This window comes from Chamaea fasciata, unplaced genomic scaffold, assembly GCF_029207755.1.
Source record: "Chamaea fasciata isolate MVZ Bird 193981 ecotype frontalis unplaced genomic scaffold, bChaFas1.0.hap1 SCAF_4, whole genome shotgun sequence".
In the NCBI taxonomy this organism is placed as follows: Eukaryota; Metazoa; Chordata; class Aves; order Passeriformes; family Sylviidae; genus Chamaea; species Chamaea fasciata.
In genome coordinates this window covers 51,302,915-51,326,001 of record NW_027094089.1, presented here as the reverse complement: position 1 = coordinate 51,326,001, position 23,087 = coordinate 51,302,915, and the positions used below count along the sequence as shown (strand labels likewise).

At 44.2% G+C, this 23,087-nt stretch overlaps 1 protein-coding gene across 7 annotated transcripts in view; it reads left to right on the top strand.

The window, feature by feature from the left end:
• GNE (glucosamine (UDP-N-acetyl)-2-epimerase/N-acetylmannosamine kinase) overlaps positions 1-23,087 on the top strand; it is a 41,063-nt gene that overhangs the window by 5,721 nt on the left and 12,255 nt on the right. For 3 of the 7 annotated variants that reach the window (XM_066181542.1, XM_066181536.1, XM_066181543.1), the window contains exons 2-6: positions 6,686-6,894; positions 10,002-10,453; positions 11,461-11,613; positions 12,063-12,275; positions 12,508-12,595. In XM_066181542.1, coding sequence (XP_066037639.1) covers positions 6,686-6,894; positions 10,002-10,453; positions 11,461-11,613; positions 12,063-12,275; positions 12,508-12,595 — 1,115 coding nt within the window. The other 4 variants (XM_066181539.1, XM_066181538.1, XM_066181537.1 and 1 more) reach the window with 4 other exon arrangements.

The following is a 23,087-nucleotide window of genomic DNA, read 5'->3' as shown; positions in this document are numbered from 1 at the left end:
CCCCTTAGCTGGGAATTCTGTGTCTTACAATCTTAGCTACGTATAGATGCCCATTTTGTGTTAGCATAAAACACTGAGCAAAGATGTGAGAGATCTGTGTTGTAATGAGAAGAGAATAAATCCCCAGATTTCCCTCTTCATAGCACCTATGGCATTGTCTTATCTCTGATCTATTCCCCTTCTCTGGAACATCAGATATGAACAGTGATGTGGTTGCCTACAATTACTATTAACTGCACAGCTACCCTGGTAGTTTTAACTGGGAAGAACAAACAGGAAAATGCAGGAAGGTAAAACTTGTCAGACTTTCCCTACTGTTTGTAACTGTTTATATTCTCCTTATATCATGTAGTACCTGGTACTTATCTCTTCCTACAAGGGATATTTGTATTGGAATGCATTCACAGTATCTGAACACTGCTGTGCCAGAATCTTCAGAGATTATCAGTTTAGCTGTGTCAGAAGGATCTGCTTTTCTGAAAGCCCTGATCTTTAACATTCAAGTTGCTTTCAGGTGTTTTAGGCTGGACGGTACAGAATTGATATGTACAGGTGTTTTTTAAAATCTTAGTGGAAGTTTTCACCTTCTTACTCTCAGCATGTGTCTTTGACATAAATAAAATGGACATAAATGAAAAATTAAGGAGAAGTAATAAGAGATTCACATCATGTAGATGTTGAAAAGCCACAATGCTCTGCTTTCAGAAGGGAATAAGCAACACAGTGCTTAGCACCAGTGCAGAAGATCAGAGTGCTACCGATTCTGTCTGTCCACACTATCCATTTCCTGGGCACAGTCATGCACAGACCATCCCAGTTCAGCACCTTTCACCTCTTGTAGGATGGGTTTCCAACAAATCCAAACCAGCTGCAAACCAAACCCACTGACTGATCTTGATTCTTCTGTTCAGATCTTAAGCAACATGACCTCTCCTGAAAGATGTAAGCTCCTTATTGCCAACATTTCCTAACACTTTGACACTAATGTCCATTAAGTCTCTGCAGAGCCTTTACTATTCCTGCAAAGCTTTCTGATGAGGGAAGTACCAATGAATTTTTTGGATACTGAGACCCTGGTCCTCTAATGAACCACCTCACAGCCAGAGGCCTTGTCATGGACAAGGTTCTCTTCACAGAGTCATTGGAGATTTTGAGCAGCAAAGCATAAAACTGGCTGGAGCAGGCTGAGGCTTCTCCTCCCATCTCATCTCTCTGCATAGCATTTGTTTCTCTGCTAGAAAGCCTTGAGGCAAGGCTCACTCAGTAACAAGAAAAATTTAATCTCATTTATGAAATATGTGAGATCTGTGAGAGAGAAATAACCAAAAGGAGCATAAACTTTGTTTTTTTCTGCACCTTTTACTGCAACATGCTGAAACACCATTAGAACATTCACAGAAAAATCACATGAAGAGATGCACTGATGCTGTTGGAAGAGTAATTAACTCTCAATGTAGTTGCTTCTTGCTGTGTTAGTACTACTTTAAGCCAGAGTCTGTCCATATGCTCACAATTCCATACACTCATGCTCAAACATGGTTCAGGCTCTCCTTCAGCGTTTTGTTTCAGTGAAACCAACCATAGACATGTGGTAAACTTATCATAATCTGAAACCATTTACAGGAGACAACTCAAATTTATTTAATATGACATTTCCAGAATGCACTTTAAAGCAATGTGCTTAAAAGAAAATCTAGTGATGCAGAGAACAATGAATATAATTTAAATTGGACATGACTTGAACCTAAGGTACCTTCCAGTTGTAATTACTACATGTGGTCAGTACTGCAGTCAAAGATGCCTGGTAATTTCAGAAGTGGGTGTGCTGCAATATTCTCAAGACACTGAGTCTTTGAGGAGCTATGACTCATTGAACCACAGCTGTCTGAGGACTTTCTGAACGTCAGCATAGGATAAGATCCTTTTTAGCTCTCTTGGGAAACAGATCATCCTTTTAAATTCCCAAGGGCAAGTCTCAAGGGGTTTTTGCTTTAATAATCACTTTTGAAGATATTTTTTCTTTTAGCTGAAGACCTCAGTAATTGTTTCTCAAAGTCTTTTTAAACAAATATTTGTAACTGTTAGGAACGTCAACCTTTTTCTCCCTGGTAAAGGCCAGAAATGCAACAATCTTATTCTTTGCACCTACTTTCTTCTAGGTATGTCAGACACAGGAGTCACTCTTCTGGCTAATTTTTCACTTTAAAAGCTCTTAATATGATGATTAATATGACTCTTCAGTCACCACTGAATCTGTGAGATCATCCAGCAATTTAAATTAGATTGCTCAGATGTGTATATATGGAGTATTCCACGTAAAAACCGACTAGCAGACTGTCCCACCTAAACGATATGGTTCCTCTTTGGGAAAAAAAATCTTCACAGAAAGGGTGATTAGACATTGGAACGGGCTGTCATTGCAAGGGAATCACTGTCCTTGAGGTGTTTAGGGAAAGAGTGGACGTCGCACTCAGTGCCGTGGTCTGGTTGACAAGGTGGTGTTGGGTCCTAAGTTGGACTCGATGACCTCAGAGGTCTTTTCCAACCTAACTGGTTCTGGGATTCTGTGAAGCCAAACCTGGATGCGACCCTACAGAAGTCCCACGGTCTGCCCGGCGGCGAGCCGGAGGCTGCTCGGGCCTCGGACCCCCGTGCCCAGCGCGGCGCTGCGGTGCGAGCTCGGCCGCCAGCCGTCCTTTGTTCGTTCACTTCCGAGGGTGGGACGCGCTGCCGGCGCATGCGAGCTGCCGTGGCGTGGGGTAAGGTGAGCGCGGGGCGGCCGCGCAGAGCCTGGGCCGGGGTCGGGCCATGCGGCAGCTGTGCGGGGAGGCGGCCGTGCGGGGTGGCGGCGGGAGCTCCGCGGGACGGCAGCAGCGCTGTGCCGGGAGCGGGGCACTGCGCGGGCCTCGGCGCGTCCCCGCGAAATCGGGGATCCACAGCCCCGGAGATGCGGCTGCGGGAAAAGCGGGGATCCAGAGCCCCTGTAAGGGGAAACGTGCGCACGGGTACTGTCCGGAAGAACAGAGAGAGCGGCGGGCCGCAATCGTGGCTTCTCCCGGGGTGTAGGGGCTGCGTGAGGGGGGAGTCCATGGCAGAGCCTCCGCTTGTGTAACAAGTGAATGGCCTGAAGTGTCAGGGCGGGTTTAGGCTGGATATTAGAAAAAGGCGCTTCACCCGGAGGGTGGCTGAAACGGGCTCCCTAGGGAAGGGGTCACAGCACCAGCCGGACAGGATTCAGGAAGCGTTTGGACTGTGCTCTCGGGCACATGGATGCTTGGGGTGTCTTGTGCAGGAATAAGAGTTGGACTCGATGGTCCTTGTGGGTCCCTTCCAGTTCAGCGCTGGAATCATCATAATCTGTGATTCGTAGTCTGTAAATATTCTGGAGAAGCACATCCGGCTGATCCCTCGCACCAGGAAGGGGCCTGGTGAGGACATCAGCCACATTCGTGGGGGGGGAATGGTGGGGAGCATTTTTTTCCCTGGCACATATGCAGGGCAGTGGATGCTTTTCCACCCTCACAGAGGCGTTGGAGGGTGTCTGAAGGGCTTGGTTTGGTGTCTGGTCACCTGCACTGGGCTCTAGGAGGAGGCCCCGGGTGTGTGTGCACGCAGGTGATATAGAACCGATGGCTCAGCCGATGGGTGGGGGAGGGTGGTGAGAATACACATACTGGTTGGTACAGGGTGTGAGAAGAGTTCAGGGCAGAATATCCTGCATGCCACACAGCAAAGCAAGTGGGAGGGTGAAAGTGCCCTCAGCACATGGGCACAGACAGAGTGTAGAGACTAGAAATTTTCCAGGGTCTTTGATTTTATAACCCAGTGTTTCAGAGGTGTGAATGTAGAATATGGAATATACAAGTGGTGTCATTTGTGAAACAGTGGTCGAAGAGTGTCTCATGCTCTGGGGACTGCTAACAGAAATAGTAGCTTCTTGGCTGCTGTAAAGTCTGGCCAGAAATCCTTGAATCTGTAATAATCTAAAAGCTTTAGGATGGGATATAGAAGAGCAGTAGACCAAAGCACATGGGGATTAATTATTTCAAGTAGTCCTTCATTGAAGACTGTTTTATTTCTTCTTCTTTCTGGTAAAGACTTCTTGTCTCTGCAAGGTAGAATTGGTAGACCCCCAGCTAGAGAATTCTATGTAGATCAAACTCAGTGTATCATCAAACATCTAGAAACTGAGAGGCAAATGTTAGTGATTAGTTATTTCAAATAATTTTGGTGAACAGTTCTGAAAAGAGAACTTGCCTGCAAAAACTGATAATAAAATCTGAAACCACAGTGGTAACAAAATTTTGTAGCTAGGGCATCACAGCTCTGCTTGAAGGAAATTGCTATTACTGGCTGAAGGGACTTGGTCATTAGTTGTTGACAGTGAATACTGTCTGAAAATACAGAATTATTATTGCATTTAGGGTCAGAAAAGGTCAGAGTCAGGAGAGAATAATGTCCCTTACTAGACTGTGATGTAGCAATACATCGCACATTTCTTCAGGAAACATCCAAGTTACCCTAGAAAACAAACCACTTTAATTAATGGCAAATTTCAACATGCAGTTGATACTTCTATAGCATTGTTACCTACCTTGGGCTACGGTAAATATTTTGGTTCTTCAGATAAGCGGATGTTTAAAATTGACAGCAATAGAAAACCTGTCTGCACCAAGGCTAGTGCATGGCTCACTTGGCAGCTTTTTGAAACTACTGTATTACAGAGTTTTAAGACAGTAGTGGAAATAATTCTGCTTTGAAATGTAAGTTGAAATGGACAAATATCAGGAATTGCTTTTGATTATAGTAAATTCAGACGGATTTGGAGTGTCTCCACATCTACTTCTAAAATCATTTCAAGTTTTTTGCAGCCAAATACCAACTAATTAAATGTGATCTTCATGGCTGGAAAGGTGAGTGGGCTAGTGATTCAATTCTGTTGATTCTGTAGTTATGGTGAAAATGAGATTTTATTTTTTTTCTCAACTTAGAGACCTACTGTGTTAGGAGATGGTATGTTCTGTGTCTGGATGAAAGTTTTTTAGAATTATAGACAATACTTGAAGAGAAGAGGAGGACAGAAAATTATTCTGCATCTTAAAAGCCTGCTTTGCATAAATGAAACTGTTTTGTCGGGGCGGTCATGGTGGTCCTAGCTCAGACAGGTAACTTGGAGTTAACAGACTTTGGATAAGTTTGCTTTGTCACTTCCTTATTTTGCAGTTTTTTACTTTGGCTTCTTGTTTTATGTAATACGAATATGTATGCAGCAGTGACCAACTTGAAGAGTTTTCTGAGAGGTTTGCCTCTAGTTATACTAATACTGTTCATGGAGTTTCAGAGACAAGCTTATAGGTCTGTCAGAAGTGGCGTTCACATCTTGATCACCTTGTCATTTTAATTAGTGGCTGGTTTTACATAAATAATGACAGGATGTCCTGCTCAGAACTGCCTCCAAAGAGAAGTTGTTTTAGAAATGAGGAAAAGCAGTGAGTCTGTTAGATCTGAGTCTGGCTAATGTCACTGCCAGTCACAGTTTTTCAGAGCCATAATGGATTGCAAATGGACTAGAGATACCACTTTACCTTGGGATAGATTCCTGATCACCCTGACGTTGCTATTACACCAAAGCATTGTTTTGTTGTGTGTAATGAATTGTAAACTGGTGTCTTAAAAATAGGGAAAATTTTAAAAGTTGATGAATTTTTTGGGTTTCATGAGAGTGTAATGTCACAGGAGCCTTTCTTTGCCTTTCTTTAGCCTTTCTTAACTGAAAAAATCTGAATGCAATCTAGAGCATGGAATTGCTCATATTATCATGAACTGTCATGCTTTTCTAGCTGGCAAAATCAGTAGAGAGATTGATACTGCTTTAAGTCAAGGATAAGCAAGCCTCGTGCATTAATCCAGAAAAAGTTCAGTCTGCACAGTGGAGCAAAAATCTGATGTTACATTAGATTTATACCAAAAGAATGCTACTTACTTAAACTCTTGCTAACACCTTGGTAATTTCTGTTTGGGAGGAGAGGAAATTTGGGTTATTTTGCGATTATTATTGCTGTATCCTTTTTTCCTAGGTTTATTTGAACCCAATACTGTATTATTGATTTTCTTAGTGTACTTTGGCCTACAGAATGGTATGTAAGGCTTTAGAAGTAAATCTTTAACTTGCTTTACCTCACCAAAATGTGTTTAATGGAGATACATAAACTGTCTTAGTCAAAAACTTGCTCTTTTTGTTTACAGGGTCTGTTAGTGGATGAATCTGAGCAATTTGTTCCATTCTGTAATTTGGAATATGAGATTTTCTTTCTTTCATTTACTAAGGCAGAATAATTTTTCTACTTATAGAGGTTTCCATCAGAACAGGGAGAAGTAATTTTACTGTTTAATTACAGTTGAACTTCGTAATACTTAAATATTGTTTATACAGAAATTTATATACTATTTGTAGAAATAGAAGTATTAAAATTGAGTTTTAACTAGAAAAAAAAATTTCTATTCTTAATTTTGGAAACAACTTACTCCTTCTGTTAGGTACTAGGTATCCATTATCAGTGGAGTATTTAATGTGTATCCACTGTTTGGGCTGCATTTGTGTATACTGCTCATGAAATGTATACCATTTGCTGTAAGTAAATTACTATTACTAATGACGCACTTTTTTTTTTCTTTATTATGTCAGGAGGTGTACTTCAAGAATCTTTCGAAACAGAAACAAAAGGGAGTCATGGAGAAGAATGGAAACAACCACAAACTTCGTGTTTGTGTTGCTACTTGCAACCGTGCTGATTATTCAAAATTAGCTCCCATTATGTTTGGTATTAAGGCAGAGCCACAGTTTTTTGAGCTTGATGTCATAGTGCTTGGTTCCCACCTGATTGATGATTATGGGTAAGGTGAATTTTTGTCTACCAATATGTTTCTGAGGTGTTAGCAATAATAATATGAACATTAGGTAAAAAGAAGTCTTGGCATCATGAGTGTACACAACAAAGTTGGGGTTTTTTCTGGAATTTTATTTTGCCGCTCCTTATGAGATTGCATATTTCTTGGATTTTTTTCGGCTTAATTTTCAGGTATTCTAGAATGTTTTGTGCAAATGCTGTAATTGAGACCCTAAACAGGATCACAGACTGTATGAAGTGAGAAATTCATGTCCTGCATTTTTTCCTGAGACGTGGTGATTGTCAAATGGAAATGTGTCACAGTTTTTTAATTTTCATGGAGAAAAGAGCCTCCTCAGTCATTTTAAATTGCAGCTCTTCTGCTTCACAGTTATTGGAGAAAGTACTTATATATTGCATATCTGTCTTGGTTTGAAGGTACTTGTCGTGATTAAGACAGGTATCTGCTAGGGAGGGGCAGGGCTTCCATAGGAATGGAGAATTCAAATCCCCTCCCTCCAAATTATTATAATTTAGAAAATTGAAGGGGCTTTCAGGCAGAGGTATGGGGATGGGAATAGCAGTTCTTTATTAGCATGTATAACAAGGCAAACAAACAAAAATCAACTACAGCGTTAATAACAACCAGGAACCTCGAGGGGCTTTGTTTCACAAAGCCCAGGGCAGTCCGGTCTCTCGGAACTCCGAGAGCACCAGGCTGGAAAGGCGGAAGTTCCCAGGCTGGTGGATGAGCTATTTCAGAAGCTCGGCGGTGATAGCTGAAATGGCAGGAGTGTCCTGGCAGGGCAGGGCAGTGTGAGGCCACAGAGTAGTAAAAAGCATCAAGGCAGAGGCTTTGAAGAAAAGGCGGTGCCAGGACAGGGCCGGCCCAAGAGGGCAGAAGGAGACGAGCTCAGCAGATGGTGTTAGATGGTGGTAGATTTTCTCAGGACCGGACCCAGTGGTGACAGTGAACTCCTCCCACAGCAAAGAGCAAGAGAGTGAAGCTGCTCCCAGCCCTGTCCTTTACCTGCCCAAAACTCCCCCGTTATCTCCCCCCCCACCCGGCCCGAGAAACTCCCAGAGACCCAAGGAAGTGTAGCCAGGTGCTACAACTCCTCTTCTCTGGCCCCTTTGTTCTGCTTGGGTACCTACAAGTACCCAGTAGTTAGTCACCTAGGAACTTATGGGAAAAATTCTTTAAGTAAAAATGAAACAAATCTAACCCCCAGCAATATCCCAGGAGAACACTGTTAGTTCCTACTTCCAGTGTTGTGGAGACAGAAAAGTGTGGTTGTATGTTTCTGACAAAATGAATAACAAAATGATGTACGGTTATCTGTGGTGTATGGGTAGGTGAGAGGGAATAGAGTCCCCATCTGTAACTCTCCATAGGCAAGTAGTCAAATTGCCTGCCCAGGAGGATGAGGTATTTTGGTCCAAATCCCTCCCCTTGAGAAGACTTCCCTTATCCCACATAGATATTCTTCTTGTTGCTGGGGAAAAAGTAGACAGCCTAGGGAGCCTTTCTGGGATTGTTGATTTTCCTCGGGCTGCGTTTACCAGATTGGACCCAGTAAGTAAAATAGATATGAAAACGCATATTTTGGAAAATAAATCAGACTTTGGCTTAGTATCAGCATTGTTGAGCTTTTAAAAATGTGTAAGCATATATTCAAGTAGAGATGCTTTTTGGACTTTCCAAAGAGAAATTTTGGCATTTTATAAACTAGGACAGGAGGAAGTTATGTTATCTCAAACTACTAAGACAGGATGTTCCACTGGTGACTGTACTCTTTCTGCACATTATAACACTCTGTTCATTGCTTTGTACTGGACATTGTTTTCATCCAGTAATATGGCAAGGTGAATTCAACATCACAAAACTAACCTGATTCAAAACTAAACCAGACAAGAAAAAAAACAGTTGAACATCTTGACAGGTTAGTATGTTGAATTGCACCCTATCTGATTGGAGAAATAAAGTAATTCTCATTCATTTGCTAAAAAGGACAAACATGGCCCCAGTTTCTCTATATCACATAATCCTTTTCTGTCTGCAAGACTTGTGCAAAGTAATACAAAATACTACTTTTCCAGTTCCAAGATGTGTTACACTTATCTCTGTATTGTGAATCATTTGTCATACACAAAGCAAACAGTAGAGATTTTGATCTGGTGAATGTTCTTGCTATTAGTTACTTTGTGGTCAGTATTCTAAAACCCAGGTACTCCTTGGGGTTTTTTCAGGGCCTAGCCCTGCACTCCTTAATCTGGGTCATCTTAGAAAATAAGTGGGTCCTCAGAACATACATGTTCTAGTGATGTGAATGGGGTGATAAACAGTAGCAGAAATCAGATGACACTGATCCTGTGAGGTGTCTGTTACTGGAATGCTTGAAGGATCATAAAAGAAACAAAACGACCAGAAATGTACAGTCTTGTTTGTCCCCAAGATTTTCACCTTTCAAAAGGCAAAGAATACAGAAACAAAGAGGAAAAAGTTTTCTGAGATAAATGTACATAATCAGGAAAATGGTAGGTCTGTGCAGGATATTTCTAAATGGAATTGGAAACATAATGAAGTTTTTGCAGTGCAAGTGTGAGCCCGTTTACTCAGTAAAGTAAAAAAGATTTGCCTTAAAAAATACAGAATCTGAAATATTATATGCTACCTATAGGATGTTTTCTTTAAACATACAGGCCTCAGCTTTGCATCACATCTGTTGTATTTATACAGTTGTCCACAGAAAAGTCAATAAACGTACCCTTTCTGACAGGAAATCATGCCATGTCTATTGTCTGAAAGGCTCTGCAGACACATGAATAAAGAGTTCTATTTCTGAGGATTTCCAGAATATGTTCAGCACAATTCCTCCTTAAAGGTGTCTAGAAAAACTGGATATTTGGAATATTAGGGAAGATCTTCACATGGATGAGAATATTCTGTTAAAATCTTGAAAGCTGTTTTCCTCAATGACAAAGATGAGGAAAACCCCAAAGATATTTTCAACCCCCAATACAACTGTTATAACTTGTGTTTATTTTGTGAAGGAATATTGCTGTAAAATCAAGTTGTATTTACTCTAATAACCCTTTTTCTCTGACCTTTAGTAATACATATCGTATGATTGAGCAAGATGACTTTGATATTCATACAAGATTACACACCATTGTGAGAGGGGAAGATGAGGCAGCTATGGTGGAGTCGGTGGGCCTTGCATTAGTCAAGTTACCCGATGTCCTCAACCGCCTGAAACCTGACATAATGATAGTTCATGGGGACAGATTCGATGCTTTAGCCCTGGCCACATCTGCAGCCCTGATGAACATTCGCATTCTTCACATTGAAGGTGGGGAAGTCAGTGGGACCATCGATGACTCCATCAGGCATGCCATAACCAAACTGGCACATTACCATGTGTGCTGCACGAGGAGTGCAGAGCAGCACTTGATAGCCATGTGTGAAGACCACGACCGCATCCTTTTAGCAGGCTGTCCCTCATATGACAAGCTTCTCTCTGCCAAAAACAAGGACTACATGAGTGTTATTAGCATGTGGCTAGGTAAGCGGTCCACTTTTAATGTTTTTCTCACATAGTTTTCAACATTAGACAAACTCAGTATCAGTTATCAGTCAAACAGTAATACATTTTTTAATAGTACCTGGTATTTCTTTCTACACTTGCTTTCCGTCTGTATTCTACCAAGTACAGCTGAAAATCTTCAAATGTATTTAACTGACCATTTCTGTACCTTCTGCCAAGTCAAAAAATAACTCCTTAAATGGGTAATTTCTCTGAGCTGAACCATTTAAAAGCAGAACAGTCTTACATAAGCAGTTACTTTTGTGTAATAGTGTTTTGGTTAAATAGAGTCAAAGCTGTTCAGGCCTAATACAAAAAAAATCAAACAGAATTTCTATTATGAACCTTTTTTTGAGGAATGGACTGCAGCAGGACAAAATGTGCCAAAGGCTTTTGGTGTTTCATACTCACTGACTTACAAATAATTCCTGTAAAGAGTGGGGTTTTTTGTTTGCTTTTTATCTTTGACAGAGCAGTCTCCTGTACAGCTACCATGTGTAGTTGGAAGCTGAAATCTTTTTCAATCAGTATGTTTTACAGATAAATGTTTATCAAATGTACTAAGACAAGTGTGACTGACCATTTTAAAGCAGTGGAAATCAAGTCTTTGCTTGAGAATGGAAAACTGACAGAAAATCTGAGTGGCTTCAGGAGTTATTCCAGATTTATAGTGGTGTGAGAGCAGTCTCTTGATCCTGGCATAGTCTTGGAAAGCTTCAGAAGTAGGCTTGCACATTAACAGTTTGTTGACATTTACATAGTGGTCTCTACAGTCATGAGATGTGCTTAGAGAGGCAAATAACAAGCTAGGCTACCCTGAAACTCCCTTGATTTTTATTCTAGCATTGATCCCTGTGTGTTAGATGTATCACATTCAGTGCCTTGACTTTTCAGACTTCGACATCTGTAGTTCCAAAAGTATGTCCTTCCTTTCCTCTTGCTATTCTGCGCCAATGAAAAAACTTTTTTGCCCTCCATTTGGACAGGTGAAGATGTCAAAACCAGAGATTATATAGTTGCTCTGCAACATCCTGTAACCACAGACATTAAACATTCCATAAAGATGTTTGAGCTGACACTAGATGCACTCATCTCCTTCAACAAGAGAACACTTGTTCTATTCCCTAATGTGGATGCAGGTGAGTAGAATACCTTCGTGACAGTGTGACACATAATAGATTGTCTTCAAAAAAGTGCTTTTATCCCAGATCTCCAGCCAGATGGAAATAGCTGAATGGTGTCAGCCTTATGGGTGCATCTGCTGCAGCTCCATGTTCACATTGCTGAAGGACGTTTCAGCTTTTCAGTGTGGGAAGGAAAATGAGGAGAAACCACGTGACATGTAGGAGCAATATTAGTGCCTCTTAAATTAACTTAAAACTAAAAAGATACTTTTGCAGTGAATTCTTGTATCAAAGTTTGGCATATGTGCTGAGCTGTGTGATTTGCAGTGTAAGGATAAAAAGAGAACAAAACCTGTTCAGAGCTGGCGAATCAGTAAATGGCTGGCTTCTAGATTCTTTGTGTGTCTGGACTTTGATTTTAAAAGTAGAACTTAAATCATGTATTCTACTTTGGTTTTCTGTAGGAAGCAAAGAGATGGTTCGTGTGATGAGGAAGAAGGGTATTGAACATCATCCCAATTTTCGGGCAGTAAAGCATGTGCCATTTGACCAGTTCATTCAACTAGTCGCTCATGCTGGTTGTATGATTGGTAACAGCAGCTGTGGTGTCAGAGAGGTGGGAGCATTTGGTACACCTGTCATCAACCTGGGGACACGTCAGACAGGAAGAGAAACAGGTACATGTTTGCTTAACTCTCTAGTGTTTTGTAATGCAGGACAGAGGTGTCACTGTTGCTTGAGTGGAAGCAGCGGGAGGCACATAACTGATGAAGAGTAATGTCAATCTGACCGGCATCTTTCCCTCACACAGGAAATAAAAACAATGTTTTTTTCAATTCTAAAGCAGCTCATACTCTAATGCAATTTGAGGATCTGATCTGTCCTGTGATGTTAATTTTTGTCATCTAGGTGAAAACGTTCTTCATGTTCGTGATGCTGATACACAGGATAAGATTCTTCATGCTCTACAGCTGCAGTTTGGGAAGCAATATCCATGGTGAGTGCATTCATCTTAATTCATTGGAGGGGATGTTAAAGCAGTAGAGTAAAAGGCATTTAGTCCTAAGGTGTTTCATCGTATTTGACTGGAGTGCTTTTAATGCACTGATCTGAGGTTACAAATGATTTTTCATTTCAGAACTATAATGCGATGTCTGGTGTGCAGTAGTATTTATAGAGCAAAATGTTACAGGTAGTATTTTGGTGCAAGTAGCCATTTAGGCTCCAACAGAAAGTCAAGAGGGCAAAATTCATATTAATTTAGATCAGTGTGATTAAGAGAGCTTGTTCTTCAGGAGCAGCATGGGGGAGAACATCCTGTCTGCCTACTCTGGCTTGTGCCTGAAGGACACTATTTTGTGTGGGTAGAAATGACACTGAGAGCCAAAAAATGGGCAGGATCAAGTAAGACTATAAAGCCTTTGTGGTGCGTGTGAAAAACATCAGCACCCAAGTCACCTCCTCATGTGTCCTACCAGTTAGAGAAATCAGGACAGCCGGAGGGAGACACATCATGCAGATCAATGTCCAGGTTTGTGGCTGGTCCTGTCAAGAAGGTTTTGGCTTTTATAACAGTGGGTTGTGTTTTTATGATTTTTAGCCTGTCATGAGGGAATGGGATTCCCCTGGCTAAAACAGGCTGAGAGTCTTTGGCAGCAGGCTGGCCAGTTTGGTGAGATGGGCTTTAAACTTAAGGACTCCAGGAGTGGGGTCCAAATGGCAACAATTGTGCCTTTGCTTCCTCCTGGGGAGCAGGTCATAGCAACCAGTGCAGAGACAGATGTTCCTTGGCTGCAGCTCAGATTGGAGGTCTGTCTTACATGAGCCAGTTTAAAGAGGTGGGCACTCTGAAATGAGTAACCTCCCCCTTGATTCCAACCAATCCCTTTCCAGCCATAAGGAACAAGACACAAGTAGATGCAAGTTGTAGAAAGTAAGATTTAAGAAAAAATAACAGTTTATTAACAAACGGGACGCCAACAGGCAGCAGGGGAAAAGTAAATAACTGCTAGATACCAAACTGCTAAATCTCACAACCCTGCAGGAAGAGAGACCCGAAATGCCAGAAATAACTGTTCCCAAAGTGGTGCCTGCCAGAGGCTGCCGCATGGCTGAAGGACAAAGGGAAGGTGGCATCACACCCTTGCCTTCCAAGATGGTGCCTCCCAGGTGACCACAGGTTTGCAGGAGTAAAGAGGCAAGATGGTGACAACCCCTACCAGGAAAGCAGGAGTCTGCAGAGCAGTTCTGGAGGTAGATGGAAACTTGCTGGTTCATGTGGGTCCATATTGCTACTGGCGCTTCCACTGTGCCATGGCTCTGGGGTGGTGGGGAACGACCAGTGCATCAGTGCTGGCACAGGGTGCCCAACCCCAGGAGCTCACTGGCTTTTTTACTGCCAGCAGACCTTGCAAAGTTCACTTTGAAACAGTTCCTAACTGCAAAATGCAGTTTTTCGAATGGTAGACCCAAGGCTGCCACAACAGAGAGAGGCTCTGCTGTCATAGTCTTCTCTCCTGGAGCAGCTCAGACTGGGGCAGGGCCTGCCCCTCTCTGTGGCATCAGGAAGGCACCTGTGGACTTCACCGCAGGACAGCCCAAAAACACCAAGTGGAGTCCCTCTGAGACGAGGGGGGAAAAATGAAAAGAAGGCTGAAAAAGGAAAGGGAAAAAAGCCTCTGTGAAAACAAAGATGAAACAGCCCACAAAGCAAACACCACTCAGCAACAGGCAGGAAACTGCGTGGGCAAGGCAGTCACCCCTCAGTTAAAGGCAGTCACCAGTCAGTTAAAAATGCCTGCAGTCACCCCTCCACCCACCACACAAGGTCCCCAGCTGCAGGGTCTTGAAGAGACAGTAATAATTTTTGAGTGCAGATAGATACGGAGTATGGAGTACGATAACATTATAGATACTCCAGGACAGGATCACAGGGCAAAACACATCAAGAGTTTTTGTGACTGTGGTGTTTGTGACTCTCACACCCCTTCAAGCAACCTGGTTACTTGATCCTCAGTGAAGTGCCTGTATACCAATGCACACAGCAAGTGGTGTAAACAAGATTATCTAATAAACTAGAAGTCTATGTCAGGTTGCAGAGCCATGATCTCGCTGGAGTTATGGTGACATACCTGGAACGTTGTCACGGATGACTGTATTTTTTAGAGAGGGCAGGTTAGAGAAGCAGGGTGGTGGAGTTACTCTTTGTGTGAGAGAGAAATTTGAACGTGTCAAGCTATACTCAGGTACAGATGAACAAGTTGAGAATTTATGGATGAAAATTAAGGGACAGGCTAATATGGGTGACAGCTGTTGTGGGTATTTACCAGTGGCTGCCTGATGGGGAGGAAGAAGTTGGTAAGGCTTTCTGTGGGCAACTGAAATAGCCTTACAGTCACAGGCCCTGGTTCTCCTGGAAGACTTGTACCTGATACTTGTTAAGAGTGACAACACAACTTGGCATACACAGTTCAGGAAGTTCCTGTGGATCAGTGAAGGTAATTTTGATGCAGTGGTGGAAGAGAGTGAGGAAAGGTGTGTTCTGGACCTTGTACTAACAAACCAAGAGGCACTGGTTGAAGATGTGAAGGCTGGGTACAGCACTGGCTGCAGTGACCATTAGAAACTCAGAATCCTGCACTGGGGAAGCAAAACAGCAAGCCGGATTAGAACCCTAAACTTTCAAAGAGCTACCTTTGACCTCTTCAAGGGCCTACTTGGAGGAATCTGATAGGTTACGACTCCAGATGAGGAGGGTGTCCAAAGAGCTGGTCAGTATTCAAGTATCGCTTCCTCTGACCTCAAGACCAGTGCATCCCTATGACCCAGAAATCAGGCAAAGAGGGCTGGAGAGCTAAATAGATGAGATTCTAGTAAAACTCAAACAAAAGAAAGAAATTTGTGGGATGTGAAAAAAGGGACGGGGCCACATGGGAGGAGTATAGGAACACTGTCAGAATATGCAGGGATGTGAGAAGAAAGGCCAAAGCCCACCTAGAATTCAGTCTGGCTAGGAATATTAAGGACAAGAAGAAAGACTTCTCCAAGTTCATCAGCAACAACAGGAAGAATAGGGTAGATGTGTGGCTGCTGCTGGATCATATGGGTGTCCTGGTGATGAAAGACACAGAGAAGGTAGAATTATTGAATGCCTTCTCTACCTCAGTATTTATTGCGAGAACAGCCCTCAGGAATCCCAGACATCAGTGGTGAGAGAAAAAGTTTGGAGAATGGAGGACTTGTTTGTAGAGGGTTGGGTTAGAGAGCAGCTAGGCAGATTGAAAACCCATAAATCTGCAGGCCTGATGGGATGCACCAGCATGTGCTGCGGGAGCTGGCAAATGTTGCTAAGCCTGTCTCCATTATCTTTGAAAAGTCATGGAGTGGGAGAGATGCCTAATATCTGGAGGAAAGACAATGATACACCTATCTTCAGAAAGAGCAACAGAGAAGGGCTGGTGGGAGATGTGGTGGGTGGTCGGCATTTGGGATACAGTGGTCATGAAATAATAGAATTCTCAATAATTGGTGAAACAAGGAGGGGCACCGATAAAACTTCCACACTGGACTTCCAGAGGGCAGACTTTGGCCTATTCAAGAAGCTGATTCAGAAAAATCCTTGGGATACAGCTCTTAAAAACAAAGAGGTCCAGAAAGGATGGACATAATTCAAGAAAGTAATCTTGAAGGCACAAGAGCAGCCTGTCCGTTTGTGCCAAAAGACAAGTTGTTGGGGAAGATGACTGGCCTGGATGAAAACTTCTGAAGGAGCTAAAGGAGAAAAAGAGGATGTATCACGTCTGGAAAGAGGAGCAGGTTACTCAGGAAATGTTTAAGGATGTGACTAGGTCATATAGGGCAAAAAGTAGGGAGGCAAAAGCCCAAATAAAACTTGATCTGGCCACTTCTGTGAAGAATAATAAAAAATGTTGTTATAAATACGTTAATGGCAAAAGGAGGGGCAAGGATAATCTCCATTCATTATGGAGAATTAATTAGATGGGGAAGGGAATTTAGTAACTAAAGATGAGGAAAAGACAGAGATTCTTAACACCTTTGCCTCAATTTTCATCAGTAAGACAGTCCTCAGGGCTACTGGCCCAAGCTGGTGGATGGGGTCAGGGAGCAATGTAGTCCCCATATAATTCAGGAGGAAGCAGTCAGAGACCAGCTGAGCCACTTAGATGCTCAGGAGTCTATGGGACCAGAGGGGATTCATCTCAGGGTGATGAGGGAGCTGGCAGATGAGCTTGTGAAGCTGCTCTCCATCATTTACCAGCAGTCCTGGCTCACTGGTGAGGTTCCAGATGACTGGAGGCTGTCAAATGTGACACCCATCCAAAAGAAGGGCAGGAAGGAAGATCCAGGACATTACAGGCCTGTCAACCTGACCTCAGTACCTGACAAGATTATGGCACAGATCATCTTGAGTGTGGTCATATGGCATCTACAGGATGGCCCAGGGCTCAGATGCAGCCAGTGTGGATTTAACAGGGGCAGGTCCTGCCTGACCAATCTAATCATTTATGATGAGGTGACTTGCCTGGTGGATGAAGGAAAGGCTGTGGATTTTGTCTATTTGGACTTCAGCAAGGCCCTTGACACTGTGTTCTGGGTTGCAGTGTAGGATGTGCCCAATGTATTCTATCACCATCTTCATGAGCTGTTGAAACCAGGTGGGGCAGTGTTTCCCTTGCCCTCCCCCTCGGGACTATCTTCTGTTAATGGCCCATCAATGCCTTGCTGCAGGACTCATAGGTAACTCCCTCTGGGAGCTGTCTCTGTGTAATGGGCCATCAAGAACCCACTGCATGACTCATAGAATGATATCAACCCATTGTGAGATGCTCTGCCCAGGGGGAGGAGCCAAGCATTCCCACCTGGATATAATCTGGAATTTGGGACAGCACAGGGAGCCCTCACCCACTGGATTCCCAGAGGACAAGAGCTTCCAGACTTTTCTACAGGATCACTGCTTCAAGAAGACCTCCTCATCTGGACTGCTTCCACCACCCTGCTCAGGTTGTATTCTGATTCTGTCAGTGGTCTTTTGTATTGTTGCATTTATTTTATTTTACTTTTTTTTCCTTCCTATTAAATTGTATTTCTGACTTGGAGTCTCTCACTCTGGTTTTGCTTTCAAACCGGCATGTATTTTTGGTGCCCAGCATGGGGCAGGAGGCACTGAGAAAAGTCAGAATTACAGTTTTGTATTGAAGGAAACACCAGTTTGCTGTGATGCTCAACATGCTTACATGTGTCCTATACCCAGCTCTCTCTATTTTTCCACACATGGGGCACTATTTGCCCGTTTCAATGCTCCTGTGTAGACAAGGGGATGGTATTAAAATTGCTTTATTGGTCTGTTATGTCTATTGCATGATAACCTCTGCGGCAATGAACACCATTCAGAATATATAGCCAGTTTTGTTTGCTTGTCCTATCTAGGATGTTACGTCTGGGGCCTCAACTTTCTCACCCAGCCCCTGTGGGGAGGGGTAAAGAATGATTTTTTCCAGCTTTTCAGGCCTGACACAGCAGTTTTCGAAAATACTGAGTACTGTGTGGATGCCAAGAAAAGCATAATGTTGTTAGTTCTGCTTTGTCTTCTCTGCATGGCCCATACCATGCTTAGAATCAAAACACTAGATGGTGTGATGCAGCATTTTCTTGAGGAAGAGGAAAAAAGAAGCAAAGCAACAGCGTCAGTGTCTACACAGATTGTCACAGAGGAGAAAGAAGCCAATAGTGAGGCAACAGTGTCCACATCTATGCAGACTGTCACAGAGGAGAAAGGAGCCAAAGGTGCTGTCAGCATCTCCACACAAATCATCACGAACCAGAACAGCCTAAACCGGTAGCAGTTACCCCTGTTTAGAAGAAGAAATCAAAGAGCAAATCAGTCCGCATAGTGACTGACGAGGGTGCAGCAGAACCTTCGCACCCAGCAGAAGAGACAGAGCCAAAAATCATCACTCGCTCTCTATCCCTGGGTGAGCTGCGTAACCTGCGAAGGGAATTCACCTGCCAGACCAATGAGTCCATTCGTGACCTGGCTGCTCTGCGTCTGGGATACTGCAGCCAATGACACCATTCTGGATGGAAGTGTGGCCAGGCAACTGGGATCACTGTCCTGGGATGTGGTCATTGACCAGGGGATTGGGAAAACCCAAGAAACTCTCACCCTCTGGTGGCAACTGCTAACAAGTGTGAAGGACAGATACCTTTGTAAAGAAGACCTCCAGGTGCACCAAGGAAAATGGATCACAATGGAACAAGGTATCCGATGCCTGAGGGAATTGGCTGTGTTGGAGATCATTTTTTCAGAAGACGAGAGATTTCCTAAAAGCCCAGATGGTGTCCAGTGCACATCACGGATGTGGTTGAGATTTGCACGGCTTGGACCCGGGATGTACTCACGTTACCTGGCAACACTGCAATGGAGGGAAGGTGAGGACAGGGTAGGTGTTTTGGTCAATAAACTAAGAATTTACGAGGACATTGTCACTGCCCCAGTTTGTACCCATGTCTCGTCTGGAAACAAGACTGGCTGAACAAATCCAGAGCTTGATTGAAGAAGGCCATCAGAAACTGAAAAAAGAACTTAAAGAAGAAATTTACCACATCTCGCCAGAACCAACAAGAGTCTTTGCCATTAGGAGCAGATGTCCCTCAGCCAGGGAGAGGGGATACACACCACGAGGTAACCTCTGGTCTTTTCTTCGGGAGCATGGAGAAGACATGAGGAAGTGGGATGGAAACCCCATGTCCTCCTTAGCATCCCAGGTATGTGAACTGAACAGAGAGACATCTACCACAAGAAGCTCACCTAGAGTCAATGCTGCTCCGGTCTCTTGTGCACAGAACTGCAGACGGTACAGGAATGATGATATAACTGATCCTCTTGAAGGGACCTCAGGAACATATTTACAGGAAGAGAGCAATGTATGCCATGACCAGGAATAGGGGGGCCCTGCCTCTAGCCAGGCAGAGGAAAGGGACAGTTGGATCCTATTGGACTGTGTGGATCCGATGGCCTGGCACATCTGACCCACAAAAATATACAGCTTTGGTTGACAGTGGCGCCCAATGTACCATGATGCCATTAAAGTATGTAGGAACGGAATCCATTTCTACTTCTGGGGTGGCAGGAGGCTCCCAGCAACTGACTGTATTGGAGGCCAAAGTGAGTTTAACTGGGAACGGGTGGCAGAAACACCCCATTGTGACTGGCCCAGAGGCCCCATGCATTTTGGGCATAGACTATCTCAGAAATGGATATTTCAAAGACCCAAAAGGATATCCTTGGGCTTTTGGGATAGCTTCTATAGAGACAGAAGACATCGGACAACTGAGTAGTTTGCCTGGTCTCTCAGATGACCACTCTGCTGTGGGACTGCTGAGAGTTGAAGAACGACAGGTACCAATTGCCATAGCAACGGTACACTGTCAGCAATACCGGACTGACAGAGACTCTGTGGCTCCCATACATGAGATGATTCGTAAACTGGAGAGCCAAGGGGTGGTCAGTAAGGCTCGTTCACCTTTCAACAGCCCTATATGGCCCGTGCATAAGTCCAGTGGAGAATAGAGACTGACAGTAGATTACCGTAGTCTGAACGAAGTCACACCACCACTGAGCACTGCTGTGCCAGACATGTTAGAGCTTCAGTACGAGCTGGAGTCCAAAGCGGCAAAGTGATATGTGACCACTGATATTGCCAGTGCGTTCTTCTCCATTCTTTTGGCAGCAGAGTGCAGGCTCCAGTTTGCTTTCACCTGGAGGGGCGTGCAGTACACCTGAAACCAACTGCCCCACGGGTGGAAGCACAGTCCCACCATTTGCCATGGGCTGATCCAGGCTGCACTGGAGAAGGGTGAGGCTCTGGAACATCTGCAGTACATCGATGACGTTATTGTGTGGGGGAACACAGCAATGGAAGTGTTGAGAAAGGAGAGAAGATTATCCAGATTCTCCTGAAAGCTGGTTTTTCCATTAAGCAGAGTAAGGTTAAGGGACTGGCTCAAGAAATCCAGTTTCTGGGAGTCAAGTGGCAGGATGGATGTCACCAGATCCCCACAGAGGTAATCAACAAGATCACCGCCATGTCTCCACCTACCAACAAGAAGGAAACACAAGATTTCCTAGGTGCCATAGGCTTTTGGAAGATGCACATTTCTGAGTACAGCCAGATTGTGAGTCCTCTCTATGTGGTCACCTGCAAGAAGAACAATTTCCACTGGGACCCTGAACAGCAGCAAGCCTTTACCCAGATCAAGCAGAAGATCACTCATGGTAGTCCTTGGCCCAGTCTGGACGGGACCAGAGGTGAGGAATTTGCTCTACTCTGCAGCCAGGAGCCATGGTCTGTCCTGGAGCCTTGGCCAGAAAGTGCCTGGGGAGACTCAAGGTTGACCACTGGGATTCTGGAGCCGGAGCTACTCAGGGTTCAAAGCCAACTACACTCCATTGGAGAAGGAAATCTTGGCTGCCTATGAAGGAGTTCAAGCCGCCTCAGAAGTGATTGGCACTGAAACACAGCTGCTTTTGGAACTCCAACTACCAGTGCTGGTGTGGATGTTCAAGGGAAAGATTCCTTCCACGCATCATGCCACTGACACCACATGGAGCAAATGGATTGCCCTCATTACACAGCGCGCCTGTTGTGGAAACCCGAATCATCCTGGGATTCTGGAAATTATAACAGACTGGTCTGAAGGTGAGACTTTTGGATTTTCTTCTTCTGAAGAAGAAAAGCAAGTGACACGTGCCGAGGAAGCCCCACCCTATAACGAGCTACTGAAAGACAATATGCCCTCTTCACTGATGGTTTCTGCTGAATTGTAGGCACTAACCGGAAATGGAAAGGTGCAGTGTGGAGCCCCACACGACAAGTTGCACAAGCTACCAAGGGACAAGGTGGATCGAGTCAGGTTGCAGAGCTTAAAGCCATCCAGCTGGCTTTAAATATTGCTGAACAAGAGAAGTGGCCAAGGCTCTATCACTACACCAACTTGTGGATGGTAGCTAATGCTCTGTGGGAATGGCTGAATCACGGGAAAAAGGCCAACTGGCAGTGGAGAGGGAAACCCATTTGGGCCGCTGAGATTTGGCAAGACATCGCCGCCCAAATAAAGAAGCTGACCGTGAAGGTTCAACATGTTGATGCGCACGTACCTAAGACCCGGGCTAATGAGCAGCATCGCAACAACGAGCAGGTGGACAAAGCTGCCAAGGTGAAAGTATCGCAGGTTGATCTAGACTGGCAGCACAAAGGAGAATTATTCCTAGCTCGTTGGGCCCATGATGCCTCTGGTCATCAGGGAAGAGATGCAACATACCAATGGGCCCATGACCGAGGGGTGGACCTTACCATGGACAGCATCTCACAGGTCATCCACAACTGTGAGACCTGTGCTGCAATCAAACAGGCCAAGCAAGTGAAGCCTCTGTGGTACAGTGGACAATGGCTGGAGTACAGGTATGGGGAAGCCTGACAAATGGACTACATCACCCTTCCCCAAACCTGTCAAGGCAAGTGCTACGTGCTAACCATGGTGGAAGGCACCACAGGATGGTTGGAGACCTACCCTGTGCCTCATGCTACTGCCCAGGACACCATCCTGGGCCTTGAGAAGCAAATCCTGTGGAGATATGGCACCCCTGAGAGAATTGAGTCAGACAATGGGACACGTTTCAAGAACAGCCTTATAAACACCTGGGCCAGAGAACATGGCATTGAATGGATATATCACATTCCTTTTCACGCACCAGCTGCCAGGAAAGTTGAACGGTGCAATGGATTACTAAAAACTGCTCTGAAGGCACTTGGCAAGGGGACCTTCAAGAAGTGGGAAATAAACTTAGCCAAAGCCACCTGGTTGGTCAGCACCAGAGGGTCCATCAATCGAGGTGGTCCTGCCTAGTCTGAACCCTTGCACACAGTGGAGGGAGACAAAGTCCCTGTGGTACGCATGGAAGGTATTTTAGGAAAGACTGTTTAGATTAATCCCACCTCAGGTACAGGCAGACTCATCCATCAATCCAGGATTGTCTTTGCTCAAGGACCTGGTTACACTTGATGGGTAATGCAGAAAAATGGGGAAACCCGTTCTGTACCATAGGGAGACCTAATTTTAAGTGAGAACTGTGTGTAAGGTTTAATTCTGTATGTATATATATGAATATCTATGTATGTATATGTATATCTCTGTAAAAGCGTATTGATTCAGGTATGATGTAAATGGTAATAGAAGAAGGGGTGGATTATGTCCTGGGTTGCAGTGTAGGATGTGCCCAGTGTATTCTATCACCATTTTCATGAGCTGTTGAAACCAGGTGGGGCAGTGTTTCCCTTGCCCTCCCCCTCGGGACTATCTTCTGTTAATGGCCCATCAATGCCTTGCTGCAGGACTCATAGGTAACTCCCTCTGGGAGCTGTCTCTGTGTAATGGGCCATCAAGAACCCACTGCATGACTCATAGAATGA